The sequence below is a fragment of the Apodemus sylvaticus genome, chromosome 14 (genome assembly GCF_947179515.1).
Source record: "Apodemus sylvaticus chromosome 14, mApoSyl1.1, whole genome shotgun sequence".
Classification (NCBI taxonomy): domain Eukaryota; kingdom Metazoa; phylum Chordata; class Mammalia; order Rodentia; family Muridae; genus Apodemus; species Apodemus sylvaticus.
The window spans coordinates 81,843,128-81,862,234 of record NC_067485.1 but is presented as its reverse complement, the minus strand read 5'-3'; the positions used below and the strand labels follow the sequence as shown (position 1 = coordinate 81,862,234).

The following is a 19,107-nucleotide window of genomic DNA, read 5'->3' as shown; positions in this document are numbered from 1 at the left end:
TATTTAATTGAATTAAGAACCTTGGGGCAAGATTCTACCCAGCTAAATTTAGATCCAGGCATGGTTGTACAAGCCTTTAATCCCAGGAGGTAAAGACAAGCAGATCTCTGAGTTCAAGGCCAACCTAAAACAGAGCAATTTCTAGATAAAGAAAAACTTACATCTAGGCTTGGTAGACCACACCTTTAATCCCAGTGCTTAGGAGAAAGGCATGTAGATCTCTTGAGTTCAAAGTCAGTTTACACAGTTCCAGGACAGCCATACTTAGTGAAGGAACTAGAAAACAGAAAGCTGATAATGTAATAGAACAAGGGGTGCACGTCCCAGCCCTAGCAAGCAGCAGAACTCAGCAGTTTTGGCCATGAGGCTCTGGCTTTAAAGTCCAGAATAAAAGGGACTACTGGAGCAATTGATGCTGCTTAACAAATTAGTGGTGAATAAGAAGAGACCAGCATCACTGAAGTGAAATCTTCTGGGAAATGTTTTCTGAGAGCACAAAGAAGCTGTGTTCCAGAGAGAGCGAACATTATACCTCCTGCAGCAGCTGTACTTGATAATGTGTAAGAGTTACCCAGGTGGTGCTGGTTTTGAAGGCATGAAGGTGTCGTGAAGAACAGCTAAGGCTTGGCACTGTGAGAGGCCATGGAAGGCCACTGGTAAAAGTGCAGCCTCAGTTGCAGTTGATGGCCCAGGACTGAACCTCAACACTCTTCACATTGATAATAAACTTCAAGTTCATCTGGAGAACTTCCACAGTGAACTTAAGTTTTGTATGGATTTAACATTCAGCAAATTTAACATTCAAATTAACAGCAGTGAGATGTGGCAGATGGGCTAGACCAACCGGGATCACCATTGTCACTGAAGATGACCTTCAATTTATAGTTAGTTGTTTTTACTATAGCCAGCTAGGACTATACTCAGGTTTTTGGTATACTTGTAGCCCTGAGCATTTACACCTTCCTCACACCAAGGGGCTTTTAAAGGCAAAACTACATCTTGTATCTCAGTAGCTGCAAGGAGACATTTTGACAAACAAGCCGTTTGACAGAAACTAAGTTAGCTGTGACATCTTGGTATCAAGTCCTAGAATGGCTGGGTAATTTTCCGTCAAGGAAATCATTTCTAGTTAAACCTAAAATGGCCTCAGCAAGGATACAAGACAGAAGCGTCTCTGTACTATCTTGTTCTGACCCACTATAGTGAGTCTGGCACAAAATGCCAGAAAGCGGCCATGACCAACCCACAATACATCAGAGGAGGTTCCGGCTGAGGATCCTCACTTCCTGTGCACGCCTTCTATATCCGGCTGCCTACATCTCGCGAGAAGCCAGGGAAGGCTGGGTCGTCCAATCCGGAGCTAGGGTTGCCCTTCGCTTGCGCCTGCGCATAAAAGAAAAGCAAGAGTAACGTGGACGCCGCTGGCGGTCGCGCGTGCGCTTTGGCGCGCTCCCTGTGATTGGCTCCACGCGACCACGACGCTTTAGTTTTCACTTTCTGTCTGCCGAGCCCCCTCCCTTTCTCCTTGTCCACGAGGTTTCACTTCCGGTTGCTGGTGCCCGGGGGGCCGGAGAGCAGACGCGGTTCCAGCTTGTGTTGTCTCGGTAGCTGTTTCCCGCCCGTGGGGCTGAGTGAGGGGCCCGAGCGTGCGTGGCGCGCGCGCGCGGCCGGGACACCCGGGATCGTGAGGCGAGGTCGGGAGACGCGGCAGAGCGAGGGGCCAGGAGGAGAAAGGGACGGGCTGGAAAAGCATGGGAAGGACTCTGAGCGGTGAGCTCTACTCCTCAGGGAAGGCGGCCGCGCCGGGGACAGGTAATGCTCCCCCGGGAGCTGGGGCGTCCGCGGCGAGGACCCCCGCGGGGAAGGAAGAGCGGGGCTCGCGGGGTGCGCGCGCTGAGCGAGGGCTGGCGCGCGGGCAGCGCGGTACGGGGGGCCACTCGGTCGCCGGGGACGCGGGGCCCCCGTGCTCCTTCGGAGGCTCCGTCTCGGAGAAGGTTAGCCCGGGTTTCCCCCGAGCCCGTGGAGGGCGTGGGGATGGTGCGTGTTGTTTGTGCCACCTGTCACGGGGCAGCTCCATCCCCCACGGGATGGGATCAGTTCTGCACTGAAGTTTCCCCCCCCCGCTTGGGGTTGGCCTAGCTCAGCCCCCGAGGGGCTTTGGGCACAGCCTCAGGTCGGGTTTCTGGGTTCTGTGGAATCCACGGCAACGCACGCTCGCACGCCGGGCACGCTTTGCCTCTTTATTACGCATCAATGGGCCTGCCCCATATGGAAGCCCGCGGGGCCGGCTGCAGCGGCGTAGCGGGCATAGCGCGGGCGGCTGGCCCCACTTGCTAGGAAAACGTGGCGCAACTTTCAAAACTGGAGCGGCTTGGAAAGGTCTGGGTTCTCCTTCATCTCGGTTTAGCAGTTTGGCGCGCCTTACTTTAAGCAGCTCTCTCTCTCTCCCGTGTTCTTTCTGGAGGTAAACTTGGCATGGGGGAGTTCATGAAAGTCTTTCCCTAAAGCTGTGTGCTACAGACGAACAGTGTTCCCCTCGGAAGAGCAGGGTGAATGTGGCATAGTGTAGAATTCGAGATTGTTGGAAATCCTGCCGAAGAGGTTTAAGACAAAGCACGTGTAGTGTAAGCAGATACTCCCGTATTGGAAAATTGCTTGGTAAAGAGAAGCTCCGGCGTTGCCAGTGCACATCGATACCTAGCGAGCCCGAGGTAGAGAAAAGTAAAGGATAACTGAGTATTTGTCAGTATTTACTGTTTTAAGGAAGATAATGTCTGAAGTGTGTTGCCAATTTGTTGCCTACATTTCTTTTTTAATTAAGAAAGATTAATGTCATCTCTTCTGGTTCAAACATTTGTTTATGTAAATTGTTATTTGAAAACTGCCGGGAAATTTGCCTAGTAACTACTTGTTATCTGATTAGCACAAATACTACTGGGCATATTTATTCTTGTCAGTGGGCATTTTAAAGATTTTCTTATAACAAATCTGCGGAGCTGTGTTTTTTTCCCCTGCAGCTCTTATAAACAGGGTTTAGGTGCCGCTGACAACTGTAGAATCAAATTCTTACGATAATGCTAGGCAGTCTGTTAAATGCCTGGGGTGATTTTACTTTTTAATTTTCATTCCCCTTAGGTATGGTTTTCATAACTCTGTTAGGTAGCACTGGGTGGTAACAGTGTTTTCTAAACATCTTACTTAACCCACCTAGTAATTGAAAAAGGACAGTCTGGTATCCCTTGATTATGATATTGGGTCTGAATACTATGCTTTGCCCTATTTAACCATTACCATACTGTTTTAGTTATGGTAGCTTTATGATATACATTGGTACTTTCTTTTGGGGGAGGACCAGGGAAAACTCAGGATTCTTCCGTTTCTTCAAGATAAATCATCTCAATCACTATAGAAAACACCAATGGGATAATTGTTTTTGCATTGTGTAGCTTATCCGTTGCACTTATAGATTCACTTTAGAAAAGACGTTTTGTTTTTTCCTTCTAAGAATATATTTTTATTGTGTGTGAAAATGTGTTTACAAAAGCAAACAGGCTATTTCTGCACTTTGTTTAATAGAGAATTACAGGCACTTAGAAATAGATTGTCTTTTCTAGAAAGAAAGCATTCCTTGAACTTTCACCACAGTCTTTAGTTCATTAACTAACATACCTTCACCTGTTTTGGACTTAGCCATACTTTATATTCATATTTTTTATATGTTTCCAAAATTTATGTTATAGCATGTGTCCATGCTCCTCTACACATTTTTTCTTTTAAATTATACCCCAGGCTACCAATGAACTTGATAATGTAGCAAAGGCTGGAATTGAACTCTTGACCTTCCTACCAGGTCCTCTAAATGCTGGGATTGCAAACATACTGCCACGCTGGATTTATGCCATGCTACAGTTGTAAAAATACTGCATACTCCAGTTATATCTATTGATAATTACTACATCAGATGTTAAATTGATTACTTCCAAACATATTTACTAGTATGTTTAAAAACTAAACCAATTACATCTTGTCTTAAATAACATTTTTAAATGAAAAACAGCTATTATATATTAGTGATTAGAGTAACATTGTATGATGTGTTTGCAAATACATCATTTCATCTTAATTGTGCAAGTATTTCTGCACTTTGTTGTACAGATTATTTTAGTTGAAGTCTATGGCAAAATTGTCTGGTGTTGGCTAGCCCAGTGGTTAGAAAAGGAGGGACCTTTTAATGTTTTCTTATAGTTGTGAGTTCTTGTTATTCGTCAATTTTGATAGTTTCCATTTATCAAGCTTGTACTTTGGAGGGCTTTCATTCGAGTAGTGGTCATTTGGATAATACCATTTCCCTAAATTGCATAGATCTTTTAAATGATATGTATGTTATATATAATATAACTATCATATATAATATATTAATACTAATTGTAATACACACATACATATATGTATATATGCATGTACATCTTTAGGGTGTCACATTTGTTAAATTAGATTCTTCTGGGACTCTGCCATATGTTTTTTAGGACTTTATCTTAGTATTTATCAGTTATTACAGGTGCCCTCTTACTGTTTAAATGTCTTACTATTTTACATCTTCCAATTTTATTTATTGACTATTATTACTGCCCAACTGGTTTTGATTTATCTTACCTCTAATTTATCAGTTATATTAATATTACCAATGAAAAAATGTTTATTTTTAATTTCTCACAAAACTATTTTGATATAACTAGATGGTATATACACTTGTGATTTTAGTGTTGTTTATTTTGTAGTACTGAGAATGGAATCCAGGGCTGGATATATGGCTCAGCGGTTAAGAGAACTGACTGCTTTTCCAAAGGTCCTCAGTTCAAATCCCAGCAACCACATGGTGGCTCACAACCATCCATAATGAGATCTGATGCCCTCTTCTGGTGTGTCTGAAGATGGCTACAGTGTACTCAGATATAATAAATAGATAAATCTTTCAAAAAAAAAAAAAAGAATTGAATCCTAGGTTTAACACAGGCCAAGCTACCCCTGAGCCATAGCCTCGGCCCTGTACTTTTATGTTTTAAAGGCTGTAAATGCTGAGTAATAGAATATACTCCTAGTATGTGGGCCACGTTGGATTAATTCCTAGCACCGGTAACAAGTACAAAAGAGTATCTGTGAGAGTATATTTTCTTTTTGAGACATTATGTCACTCCCACTGCCTTTGTACCTGTGATTTCCCCACCATGTTTTTGTGTTTCTGGGATTACAGGTATGCTCCACCATAAGATTTCATATTTATTTTAAGTTATATGTATCTGTGTGAGGGTTTGTGCACTTGAGAGCAGGTACCTGTGAAGGCCAGAAGAGGATGGATCTGGAGCTGCACCCAACATGAGTGCTGAGAACTGAATTTGGGGCTCTTTAACAGCAATATGTGTTCTTAATCACTGACCATCTCTCCACTAGCTGGAATAGAAAAAAGGTTTTAAAATGTTTATGTCTGTTTGTCTATATAAAAGTGTGTATTAGTGTGTATGTAAATATGCATGAATATTTGTGGAGTGTGTGAGACAGGTGACTGGGCCCATAAAAATGCAACTGTGTTAACGTGTAAATGAAAATGAATAAAAATGTAAATGTGCGTATGAATGAATATATATATATATATATATATATATGTCTGTGCATATTTGTATAAAGAATTTTAAATCTTTTCCTTTCCTTCCTGTCTGGTTCCCAAAGTGTTATTAACCAGCCAGGTCAATGAAGAGCTTCTGGCTGCCTGGCCAGAGAAGGAAGCAATAACAATAAATTCTTTACTGAATCACTCAGCTGTTAGCAACAAGTGTCAGTAGATCCAGGGACCTGCAGCTTCTGGCCTCAGAGTAATTCAAGAGTCAAGATAGGCATATATTATTGTAGAAAGCACTCGCTAAACCCAGCCTAGTGCCAAGCTCCTGAGAATATTCTCTTCTTGTCTTTTGCTTTTTATTTTGTCTTTTTAAAATTGGTTTCTGATTTAATTGCTGCTTTTGTCAGAAGAAATGTGCCTAGGGCGTATGTTCTATTTTCATTTAATAAAATATAACATTTATTTGGAGAATAAATCTCTTGCTAATTGTCAATAATAATGCACTGTTGCTTGATGACATACACCTTTTAATGTATAGCTACTTTCCCTTAGGAGAAGAGCTATTTGACCCCAGCTCTTGGTGCCTAGTTCATTTGGTTACAGGGCATTTAGGGTGGAATATATATATATATATATATATATATATATATATATGAATGAAAGCAATTTAAAAAGGATTTAGTTCTGCCCCTTGCTTTGTAAGATATAATTACTGAAAGAATCAAAGATGGACTTTAAAATGTAGTTGTTCCTTTTTTTTTTTTTTTTTAAAGATATTTTCTGAGAAAAACCACTTAATATCTTTTGGGGAGGTATTAAACATACAGTCATTTCATTGAAAATTAGTAGTTTAATGCTAAAGCATAAGTTCATAAACCCAACTTGATAAGTTAGAACATTGGTCACAGAGTTTATATGGATGTCTTTAAAAAGTCACCGTAAAGGACTAGGGGATATGGCTCAGTAACAGAGCATTTATCTAGTATGTTGGATTCCCAGTATCACACTAGAGGGTGAGAGAATGCATGCAACCACATACATTTTTAAATAATTTTAATCAAAATTATATGATCTTGAACAATTTACCTTTTGGGCATCATGTCAAAACAAAAAGTTATTTTAAAAGTTATAAGTATCAGCCTGATCAGAAACTTTGTAAAACATCAAATTTGGGGGATATTAAAAACAATCTTCAAAAGTTAAATATTGCACTTAAGAGGCTAAGACGGTCACTGCAAGTTCAAAGGCCAGCTAGAGCCGGAAACTAAGAGGAGCCCTGTATCGAGGTAGGATGGGAATGCTCAATGGGTAGCTTACTTGCTGCCAAACCCTGGTGGCCCTCCCTGAGTTTGAGTCCTTGAACCTACATGGTGGTGGGAGAGAACCACCTCCTTCAGATTGCCCTCTAACATAAATACCACAGCATGCTCTCCAACACACGAAAAAGAGATTTAAGTTACATTGATCTTTAAAGTTGAATATTCAACCCAATCTAACCAACTTACAGTTAGATAAGTAAATCATAATTTGTAGATCTAATTTTTTTTAATTCAGTGGATATACTTTCCAGTCCCCCCCCCTTTTTAAAAAGGCAACTGCCACTGGATAAATTGAAATATCTAAGTCTATTTGCTATTTTGAGATAGCACATAATTACATAAGTTTGTTTGAATTTAAATAATTTGCTGTTGAGTTAAAATTATCTTCTGTATAGTAAATACAATATAATGTGCTTCTTGGTCTACATATTCCTTCACATTTATAGTAATGATTTTTTTTTATGTCAAAGATTTCTAATCTGAGTTCCTTTAATTTGTTTCTCTACAATAGAGACTATTTTGTTTAATGAATTACTTTTTTAGGGTAGGGAGTGATTTTATTGTATTTTACTTTTATTCTATCGAAGTAAACACGTAGTTATATGCTCTCTGCTTTTTGCTTCAGAAGATCTTTTTTAGAGAAAATTATTCCTGTAAGCATAATTTCTGTGTTATTAGCAGTCAAAGACTTGGAATAAAAGCATTTCAGTCTGTTACTGCTTTTAGAACAAATTAGTATTTTGCTATAGAACAAGCTTGTCTGACCAATGGGCTCTGTAGCCAGTGTTGACTGAGTACAGCCAACACAAAATCCATAAATGTAGTTCAGTGCGGGGCATACTCAATTTAATTGCCCAAGTATGAAGTTTTTGTTTGTGTTTTTTTTTGAGGAAGGGTTTTTCTCTGTGTAGCCCTTCCTATCTTGGAACTCACTTTGTAGACCAGGCTGGCTTGAACTTGCAGAGATCCACCTGCCTCACTTCCCAAGTGGTGGCATTGGCAAAAACTAGGACATAACTAAGACTTGGGAAAAATGTAAACTTTACAGATTTATTCATATGAAAATTAGACACTTGGTAAATGTTAGTTTTAGTTTTTATCATTGCCCTTTTCACTTCAGAATATTTGACATTAACAAGGAACAGGACTATGTCAAGAATTGAAGATAGAAACAGATGACTCTAGCTTTCCATAGAGGTGATTGAGATGGGGCTCAAATGAGAACAGTTAAACTAAGAGTTATAAGCTATGACTGAGTCTATATTGTAAGAAATTTAGTAGTGGTATTCTTTTCTCTAACCCAACGAGAGAGAGAGAGAGAGAGAGAGAGAGAGAGAGAGAGAGAGAGAGAGAGAGAGAGAGAGAGAGAGAGAGAGAGAATATATTATATCGAGACAGATTATTTTTGTTAAGTAAACTATAACACAATAACTGAGCAAGCATTAATCTAACCCTCTAATAGATCTGCTTCTGAGTCAACATCTCTGAGTTTTAGGATTGATCTGGCTCTCCACTTCATTTATTTTCACATAGTAGCTACTGGTCTCTTACCTCATGGCCAAATTTCTATCCCTCTCCTCACTGGAATTGGAAGTCCAGCCCTATTCTCACCTCTGCTCAGTCATTGACTGCTCAGGGTCCACTGTGTGTGTGTGTGTGTGTGTGTGTGTGTGTGTGTGTGTGTGTGTGTGTGTATGTCTGTCTTGTCTCCCTCTCCATAGTAGAAAATGAATGAGGAGCAGTGTTGATACAACACCAAGACAGGAGATACTTGGAATAAGCATTACAATGCCATTTCCTCATAGTAATCAGATATTGGGGCAGAGAAATCAGCATTTGAATAATACAAGCATAAAATAATATTATGCCAAGTCTAAAGTAGAATAATTAAATTTCAGTTATAATTTAGATGTGTAAAGCAAACAAAAATTTAAACTGCAATGTCCATATAAAACTTATTTAATTTTAGTCTTAAGTAGTGTTCCAATTGCATCATAAAAGATATATTACTATATTTGTATTTCAAATGTTGATGGTTTGTTTTTTGAGTCGGACATCAAACTGAAGATCTTACTTTCTCTGCCAAGTGTATCATGCCTAGCTTTGAATTAGTGTTTTTAAATTGGATTGGGGGGCTGTTAATGTTTCCCAGTGTTTTGCCTACATATACGTGTGTGTGTGTGTGTGTGTGTGTGTGCGTGCGCGTGCCACATGTGTTCCTTATGTCCACAGAGGCACAGAAGAGATGCTCAGACCCCCTGAAGTTACAGACAGTTGTGAGCTACCAAGTAGGTGCTGATAATTGAGTCTGGATCCTTTGGAAGTTATGAGGAACAAAGACAGAATTACCTAAAAGATAATTAGAACTAACATAAGGACTGTAAAATAACAGAAAAGTCTGTGATTGTTTAAACTAATCATCTAAATAGGAATAAAATGTACGATGGACTTAGACTAATTTTTCTTTCAGAAGTTTGGCTCTGCTTGTGACATCTTTGTTAATATAAATGATAATACTTAATGAAAATTTCCACATCATCAGCTAAAACATTTTGCTCTACATGATCTTGTTTTGAACCGTGAATATAGGAACCAAATTGTAGTTTGCTTTATACATTATAGAAATTTTATTTTAAGATTTATAATTTTCATTTGAAGATTTATAATAAACAGAATCAGAATTTTTCTTTTTTTCTTTTCCTTCCTTTCCTTTCCTTTTTCCTTTCCTTTCCTTTCCTTTCCTTTCCTCTTTCCTTTCCTCTTTCCTTTCCTCTTTCCTTTCCTCTTTCCTTTCCTTTCCTTTCCTTTCCTTTCCTCTCCTCTTTCCTTTCCTCTTTCCTTTCCTCTTTCCTTTCCTTTCCTCTTTCCTTTCCTTTCCTTCCTTCCCTCCCTCCCTTCCTCCCTCCCTCCCTCCCTCCCTCCCTCCCTTCCTTTCTTCATTCTTGAAGACAGGGTTTCTCTGTATAGCCCTGGCTGTCCTGGAACTCACTCTGTAGACCAGGCTGGCCTCGAACTCAGAAATCCGCCTGCCTCTGCCTCCCAGAGTGCTGGGATTACAGGCGTGCGCCGCCACCACCCGCAGAATATTTCATTTTAAGATTTATAATCAAATAGCATTATTGTTGTACTGTTAGCCCTTTGAGCAATCCATCCAGATGTAGGTCTGAGGAAAGTGAATTTCTTCTCTACAAAATAAAGTGAGATTTAGTTAATTCCCTGAGATGACTATAATAAAAGCCAGATTCATTAGTGTTGAGTGGGTCATAATTTTCAATTAGAAGTTTAGACATAATTGGGTTTTGAATATAAAACAAGGTATATTTAAATGCCAAGAGACTGTTCCTTTCGTAAGGATCTAATAAACCTTCATTATGACATAAGAATAGAGAACAGGTAGATCTGAGCAAACTTGACAACTGTGGAATGTTAGAGAATATAAGGCTTTCCACAGATTGTACTGATACTATGAGTAGAAAGGAGGCAGGAAGAAAAGAATTTCTGAAAGAGAAGCTGATAAATTCAAGGATATAAATAGGTAATAGTTAAAAAACATGATTAACGTGAACGTTTTATGCTTCAGTTTTCTCCTTTAGAAAATAGATAACTTTGTAGCATTACTGTGAGAATTAAATGACATTTAAGTCCTTAGCCAAGAAGCTTGTACTTAGTAATTTCTCAGGAAGTGGTCAGGTACTACTTTACTGAACTAGAGAAACACTCAGCCTTTTATGTTTCTGAAACATAGCCTTGCAGGCAATAAAAATAGTTTAGGGAGGGGTCCATCCAAACCAGGGTTGCTATCAGTTAAAATCAAGATACCATGTGGGATGATATAGAAGGAATAGATGGCCAAAATCTTTGGGACATTAATAGAACTAGATAATGGGGAAGTGGAGGAGCATATACAGCCCAAAGCAGCAGGAATTCAAGAAGAGCAGTGCTTAGCATTGCCCGGTGAAACTAACTTCGAGGACTGAAAAGGATCATATAATGTATGATGGCTAGATTTCTGATGTTTTCCTGTGTAATAGTATTCACCCATTTAAACTAGATGGTCTCAAATATGTGTGTGTGTGTGTCTGTGTGTCTGTGTGGTTTCAGGTATTCAGATTTGTGGAATTGTCATTAATCTACATAATCTAGTTAACTTTTTCTCACTTTTTTCTGTCTATTCAATAACATTTATGTAAATAGGACTGTACAGTATACAGGTTTGCCTTTATTTTGTGTATGAGTGTTTTGCTTACACATATATTTGTATGTTATATTTGTGTGTGCCTAGTGTCTAAGGAGGCCAGATCCTCTGGAACTAGAGTTACAGTGAGTTTCTATCTATTATTTGGGTGCTGGGAACTAAACCCAGATCCTCTGGAAGAGTAGCCAGTATTCTTAATCATTGAGTCTGCAGCTGGTCTTTTTTATTTAATATAATCTTTTTATTCTTTGAGAATTTCATATATTTTGATATTTACTCCTTTTAACTCCTCTCAGATCCATCTTCCACTTCTCTGCCCCTTCTGAACTTCCTGTACTTTTTTAAAAGTAACTCACCAAATCCAATTTGTGCTGTCTATATATAAAATCATGAGTGTGATCACCCACTGGAGTGTGGTGGACATATTAGGGCCACACCCTTGAAGAGAAAGTTCCCTCCTCCACAAGCTGTCATCTGTCAGTAGCTCCTTAGCAAGTAAAGTAAGCTTGTGAACCCCTCTCCCCCTCACACTTAATCATTCTTAACATTTCATTATATGTTAAAACTTAACTTTTGGGCTGGGAAGATGGCTCAGTGGTTAAGAGCACTGGCTGCTTTTCCAGAGGACCCATGTTCAAGTTCCAGCACCCACTTGGCAGCTCAAACTGTCTGTAACACCAGTTCTAAAGGACCTGACATGCAAGCAAAATACCAATGCCTATAAAATAAAAGTGAATTAAAAAAACGAAAAATCCTTGACTATTTTCTGTTGCTAGGAATCAAAACTAAAGTCTTTACCATATTTGCCCACATTGGGCAAGCATTTTACTACTGAAATATACATCCAATGCCAGTAAACTGACTTTCAGTTATTCATTTAATCTGCCATGGGACATACTATTGTGATCATTCTGCTTATGAATCACTTCATTTCATGTTTTCCCCTTGAAGGCGTTCAGGGCACTGCTGTAATGGCAGTTCATTAATACTTTGATTTAGAAACTCACCTTTTATAATTTAGATATCATTTGTCTTATTTTGTATTACAATCACTGCATAGCCATTCAGTGAAGTTTCATTAAAGATAATTGGTCTGATCATGTATGCCTTTGTGTGATGAAAACCTTAGAAAGAAACACAAGCACAACCTTTTAATATATATATATAAAGTACCTTGGGTGATGAAAACCATTAATGGCGCTAAGATTACTTTTTCTAAGAAGCATAAATTTCATTTTGGTTACTGGTGAAAAAGCACATCTACATCCCTGTTAGGCTACTTTTAAGATAAACCTTACTCTTAAGACTATTGCTATTTGAATACTTCTGATGACTCTTATGTTTCGATTCTAGGGAAAGCTCAAGTTTGTGTCTAAGAATTATACAGGTAACTACCTAACAACCCTAGGCCATCTTATGGCTATCACTGCCACGTGGATGCAGACATCTACAAAGTTTCTTACAAAAGAAGTCATTTTCGTGCCTTCAAACTAAGTCACTGTGAGTAAATTATACCTAAAAAAATATCTCTTAATCTAATGTCATAAGTTTCAGATTTGGCTGAGGTTAGGATAAACTTAATTCATAGCAGTTCCATAGTGCTAATAATACTTATTTTCCTTCCTTTCAGCATTACCTCTATGAACCTTCAGGCAACGCTGTTATTAAATGACCCAGATAGACCTGTCCTTATATAATTGTAGCTTTTCAGCACAAGAAACCTAAAAAATGGCAGCACCCACTTATAAAAGCATGTGAGTAATAATAAAATAGTAAATGTATACTTTGATTATTTGATTTGTTTCTTTCTCTAATAAAAAACTTCTTGTTTCTTTCTAGACTTGAGCTCAATAAAAATGGTAAGAAATTAATTAGTTCTTGTGGTTTTTGTTGTTTTTGTAAATATTTCACAGTGTAATCAGCTTCTTTTTGTCCTCATTTCTTAAAGCTCTCATCTCTCCATGGAAAGGGCAGTTAGTTATCCAGGGTTGTCTGCTGTGTGATATAACTCTTTGGACTGCTTGTGGCACAGTAGTTCCTATACAACTGTAAGTATTGTGTTGGCTCTCATCCTTAACATATGTTTTGTTTTTCCATTGCTGGGTACTCATTTCAACATTGCAATGGGTCGGATTGCTGTGAAATACAGTGATTTTTTTTTTTTCCGGTTTTACTCTAGGATGCTTTTGATTGTGTACAGTACGAAGTACACAGACCGCCTAAATTCTAATCCTTAAAGAGAATGATCTATTGCTGTAGTTGAGATGGGGTCTTGTTATATTGCCCAGGTTGGTTTGGAACTTAAAGGCTCAAGGGCTCTCACTTCAGCCTCCTGATTGAGTGGGACTGCTTATATCTGTTACCATGCCTGACTAGATTATTTTATATTAGAAGTTTGCTTTTTCTCTAAAACAAATCAGATTTGTCCAGAGAGCAAATAATACAGCAAATTATAGCCCCTTAATTCTATTATTAACTCATTAAGATTAATAGTATCTGATTTTCTAATAGTTACATGATTTCCTTATTTGAAAAAATACTGAAAGTAGCTGTTAAATCTGTTTGTAGTATGATGAATTATGATAATGAAGCTTTGGGTTTTTTTTCTCCTGAGGAACTGCAAAAGGATGTCTTTAAGAAATCTTTTTGTTTGGTCTATTCATACTTTTCTACTTACCACTAAAGCATAGATACAGTTTAGTTGACATATGATAATTGGATTTCTGTCAGAGTTCATTTTCCTTTGGCTATTTTTAAGAACTGAGTGCAGGGATAGTATAATTCATAACTAGTAAAGTAAGAACTTGGTGAAAAAAATTAATTTTGAAAGAAGAAAAAGCTCTTTCTTGCCATACAACGTAGTTCTAAATGTAAGAAAAATGATGGCATATAGTATTCAAGTACATGATAAAACAGGTAAAATTTTGGTTATTTACATATTTCTCATTATTTTCCTATTTGCAAAGATTCTTAACTTAGTATAATTTTTGAGTTTTAGAATATATAATTCTTTAACACATCTAAATATTTTGACCATTCTAGAAATACATGTATTCAGAAAATTTGAACATGTTTGTATACATCATCTGTGGGACATATGTGTGAGAATCTGTATTGTTTATAAATACAAATATATAGCAGATGTTATACTCTAACCCAGAAATTACTTGAAAAATAATTGCATGTGTGCTCTGTGGGTATGTGCATGTATGTGCGGGTGCCAATAGAGGCCAAAAGAGGGGGTCCTAAGCTCGCCAGTGTCATGGGAACCAAGCTCCTGTTTTCCGTAGGCTAGGAGCAGTACACACACTCTCTTAACGATTTCTCCTGTACTTTAAGGACTTTTTTATTATATTTCTGTTTGCATCTGTGTTAGAAAGTGATAAGCTCATGTCAGTATTTATGAGTCTTTGTTTTTTTTAGGCCCCGGGAACTAGATTTTAAGTATGTAATGAAAGTGTCTTCTTTGAAAGAAAGCCTACCAGAAGCTGCCTTTAGAAGACGGAATTACTTGGATCAGAAAGGTCTGTCGAAATGTAATGGCACATTCCATATCCTGGTCTTTCTTCAGTTATTGTCCACTCTTGTGGTCCGTATTTTCACATACATGTCTAAATTTTATCTTAAATTGGTCTTTTGAGGAAGTTCTAGAGTTACCATGTTGTCCACTCCTTGGAAGCCAGTTACAAACTGGCAGATTCATCAAAGATGACAAAGACTTTATCTTTAATACAGAATGCTTAGAGACTTGAACAGATAAACTAAAAAGTAGCTGAAAACTCAGACCCATTCCTCTCATGCACAACAATTTTTATTGCTTTGAATTTAAGTACTGTTAAGTTCACAACAAATATGAGACCAGCATTTGGAAGGCAGAAGCAGGTGGATGAATCTCTGAGTTTGAGACCAGCCTGGTCTACATTGAAAGTTCTAGGCCTACCAGGGCAACATTGTAAGACCTTTTCTTAAAACAAAATAGCAAAAATAAAATAATATGAGAAAATCTTGGGTCATGTAATTAATAAAACATTGGTATTTTTATCTAATATTTATTTTGTTAATTTTGTAGCAATGTAAGAACATTTTTTTGTTGTTTTAAAATAGGGTCTCATAATTCTGCCTGCCTTGAAACTCACTATGAAGACCAGGCTGGCCTTGAACTCACAGAGTCTGCTTGCCTCTGCCTCTCTTACGTATTAGGATTAAAGTACATTTTAAGAAGGGTTTAAACAATAAGTATTTTGAAAATGTTAAGAGAATTAAAAGTTCTGAGGCAAGATGTGGTAGCATGTGGCTTTAATCCCAGATGTAAGGAGACAGGCAGATCTCTATGAGCTCACGGTCACCCTGGTCATACATATGTTTGTTTGTATGTATGTATGTATGTATGTGTCCTGAAGAGAAAGGGCAGTGGGAGTATACGTGACCTAAATGTGATACAACTATTGGATTTTTCAAATTAAAATTTAAAATGTTCTATCTTTCTGATTCCCTCTACAGTCTGTTGTCAAGACTTATGCTTTGATTTATATGAAGTTGAATTGACAAACAAACAAGGAGAAAACATAGATAAGCTATTGGAATATATTAAATATAAGGAATTGGTAAGAATCACTAATTTCAAGTATGATTATTTAGTTTTCTTTAAACTAGGAAGTTGGTACCTAAGTGTATTTAGCTTACCAGAAGGGTTTCACTGTTAATGTTAACTGACATCATATGACGTTTTCACCTTCCTTCCGTCTCAGCTTACCTTTGTGTCTCTTTAGTCAGTTTATGTTCCTAACTAAACAAATGTTTGTTTTCTTGATACATTGATTAGATATCTAGTGCATTTGCATTTTTCACAATACCTCTTCTGAGATGCTTCTTTGAAAGCCACTTTTAACCATTATCTAAGGGTTTATTCAAGTTTTCTTCTTTTTCATAATAGAAGAAATGAGATTTAGGAATAGCTACTGTTTTAAAAAATTCTATTGGGGCTGGAGAGATGGCTCTGTGGTTAAGAACACTGACTGCTCTTCTAGAGGTCCTGAGTTCAATTCCCAGCAAACATGTGGTAGCTCACAACTATCTATAATGGAATCCGATGTCTTCTTAACAGCAGGTCTGAAGGAAGCAACCGTGTGCTTCTACATAGAATGAATAAATAATAAAACCTTTTTTTTTGTTGGTGTTGGGTTTTTTTTTTGGTTTTTTGTTGGTGGCGTTGTTGTTTTGGCTTTTCGAGACCGTTTCTCTGAGTAGCCCTGGGATTAAAGGCATGTGCCACTACCGCCCAGCATAAAATCTTTTTTTTTTTTTTTTTAAAAAAAAGGAAGAAAAACTGTCATGTTAGCCAGGGTTTTTTGTGTGAAGATAGATGCTTCACCCAGAGTTTGAGCCACCTTTTATGATAATTTCTGAATATTCCAAAGGAAATGATGCAAGTGTCCACAGTAATAAAACAATTCAGCTTTTGTTCCTATAATAGATAAGACATTAGTAAAGTAAAATAGATCAGGCATGTATGTGTATGTTTTGGGACAGTGACCTGTCTTAATGGTAGTGTTGATTAAAATACTCTGAGTCGCAAATAGCATTAATCTAAGATGGCCTTAATCAGTGAGAGTTTTATAAGCTTACTTTCTCAGTCTAGGTAGTAAGACAGGATTAAATGCTGTTCAGGACATTTTTCTTCCAGCTTCGCCGGTTTCTGGGTGGTAGTTTGTCCTATGGCTTCCAGCCAGAGTCACATGCTTCCTTTCCGCATGGGTGGGGAGAGACAGAGCCCCTCCTGACCACCGCTCTAGTTTCTGTAGAGCGGTTTGCATACTGTGCAGAGCTCTCCAGCTGGAAGTGGCAGGGTGACAGCCCTTTGTTTTATGTTTAAGGCGCTCATCAAATGCTTAGAAGACAGGAGTTTCTTCATTTTACTTACATCGTCAGACTTAACTCCAGAGCCAGGTAAGGACAAGCTTTCTAGGGCGAAAAAATTTAATGTATTTCTTTTTGTTTCATGAGATCAGCAACCTAGGTTTTTTTCTCTTGATTCTTACTCTTACAGATTTTGGAGATGAGCAGATGGGTCTACATGGTTTACATTTATTCCATGCACCTCAGCCAGCAGGTGAGGTTACAGTGGTACCCAGTTCATTCATCCTGCTGGGGTTGGGTACTTTCCAGTCCTTATCTTAGTAGCAAAGTACAACTTAGTAGCAAAGAGCACTTGTTAACTGTTTTTTTCCTTAAGCAACTGTCTTTAACCTTCCTAGTTGACCTCCTTTGCAAGTGGACTCTAAGCTTCAGACTTGTGTCTCCACATACTGACATATTTAGCATGATATCTAAACTTCTTTGTGTTTGGTCCATGTATTCCCAACATGGTATTGGCTCTGAGAACAAACACGTGGCTCTTAGAGACAAAATTATGTTAATTATGTATTAGTGATTTTTCTATTGCTATGATAAAACACCATAACTAAGGCAACATAGAAAAAGGGGTCTATTTGGGCTTACAGTTCCAGAGAGCTAGGATCTGGGATGCTGGAGTGGAAGCAGCAGGCATGGGGGCTGGAACTGCAAGCCAAGAGAACATAACTAGCATGGGGTTTTTAAAACCTCAACGTTTGCCCACAGTGACATACTTTATCCATCAGGGCCACACCATTAAACCTCCCAAAGAATTGATGGTCCCCATCAATTGGGGACCAACATTGAAACATCTCAGCCTAGGAAGGACATTCTTATTCAGACTACCACAAGTCAAGTCATATAGTACCTCAACAGCTATGCAGTGTCACAGCACATGTGATGTTGCAGTTAAAATGCTTGTGGATACGGATGTATCTCAGTCAGTAGAGTGCTAGTCTCATAGCATAAAGTTCTGGATTTGATCCTGAGGGCTACATCACCTGGGATGTATTTGCCACCACATCTGGGTGTGCTTGACATACAAATATATTAGTGTGCTTGGTTTGGCTTTTGGTTTGTGATGCTGGGATTCTGACTATGCAGTTTACCACTGGGCTATATCCCCAAGGTAATATCTACCTTGGCAGCATTGAATATATCCTCAGTGCATATATGTGCCAAACATCTGAAAAATTAGCACTGAACAAAATTATTTCTTTAAACTTACAGCCAGTATAAAAATGTTTTAAAGTTGATGTTTTAAAAGATTTATTTTATGTATGAGTATGTTGCCTACATGTTTGTATGTATGTTTGTATGTATGCATGCACTATGTGTGTACAGTGCCCCTGAAGGCCAGAAGAAGGTGTTGGGACCCCAGAAACTGGAGTTTTGGGTAGGTTTGAGCTTCTTTGGGTACTGGGATCTGAACTCAGACCCTATGGAATAGCAACTGCTGCTTTCAACTCATCAGCCATCTCTATAGCCCCTTAAAGTTGATTTTTAAAAATATATGTATATTTTGATCAAAGAAGAGAGCAGTACTTTTTGATATTTTGGAACAAAACAATTATACAGATTGACAAAGGACATTCATATTTATTGTATTATTTTTCCAAGTATAATTGATTAAACAATCCTTAAAGTATTGTTTATAACTATCAGAGATGAGGAAACAGACCGATTTGCATAAAATTAACCTGATTCCGGGGCTGGCTCTCAACTGCCATTCCATGCTACTTTATTTTTTGTTAGGTTTTTTGTTTTGGAGCTGCAGAAATGGTTCAGTGGGCAAGAGCACTTGCTGCTTTTCCAGAAGATCCAAGATTGGTTCCTAGAGCCCACGTTAGGTGGCTCAGCCTATAACTCTGTCTCCAGAGGGGTTCAGTACCAACACGTGTACATATGTGTGTAATCACACACAAATAAAAAGTACAAAATCTTCAAAGTTTTATGGTTGTATTCTTCCGTTTTGTCATCTCCCCTGGTTTCTTCCCTTTGTGGTGGAGATTGAATCCAGGGCCTCACATGCTTCTTAAGCCTTGCCCTAGTTACATCCCCAGCCTTTCTCCTTTTGGGGTCGGATA

The 19,107-nt window shown here is 38.2% G+C and overlaps 1 protein-coding gene across 7 annotated transcripts in view; it reads left to right on the top strand.

Annotated features, from left to right (window-relative positions):
- Window positions 1-1,415: 1,415 nt before the first annotated feature.
- Tasor2 (transcription activation suppressor family member 2) overlaps window positions 1,416-19,107 on the top strand; it is a 45,487-nt gene continuing 27,795 nt past the window's right edge. For 4 of the 7 annotated variants that reach the window (XM_052157375.1, XM_052157372.1, XM_052157376.1 and 1 more), the window contains exons 1-9: window positions 1,422-1,812; window positions 12,482-12,628; window positions 12,759-12,882; window positions 12,968-12,987; window positions 13,077-13,176; window positions 14,552-14,652; window positions 15,629-15,732; window positions 17,002-17,074; window positions 17,175-17,237. In XM_052157375.1, coding sequence (XP_052013335.1) covers window positions 12,857-12,882; window positions 12,968-12,987; window positions 13,077-13,176; window positions 14,552-14,652; window positions 15,629-15,732; window positions 17,002-17,074; window positions 17,175-17,237 — 487 coding nt within the window. In that variant the 5' untranslated portion in view covers window positions 1,422-1,812; window positions 12,482-12,628; window positions 12,759-12,856. Of the gene's footprint in view, window positions 1,813-12,481; window positions 12,629-12,758; window positions 12,883-12,967; window positions 12,988-13,076; window positions 13,177-14,551; window positions 14,653-15,628; window positions 15,733-17,001; window positions 17,075-17,174; window positions 17,238-19,107 lie in introns of all 7 variants that reach the window. The other 3 variants (XM_052157378.1, XM_052157377.1, XM_052157373.1) reach the window with 3 other exon arrangements.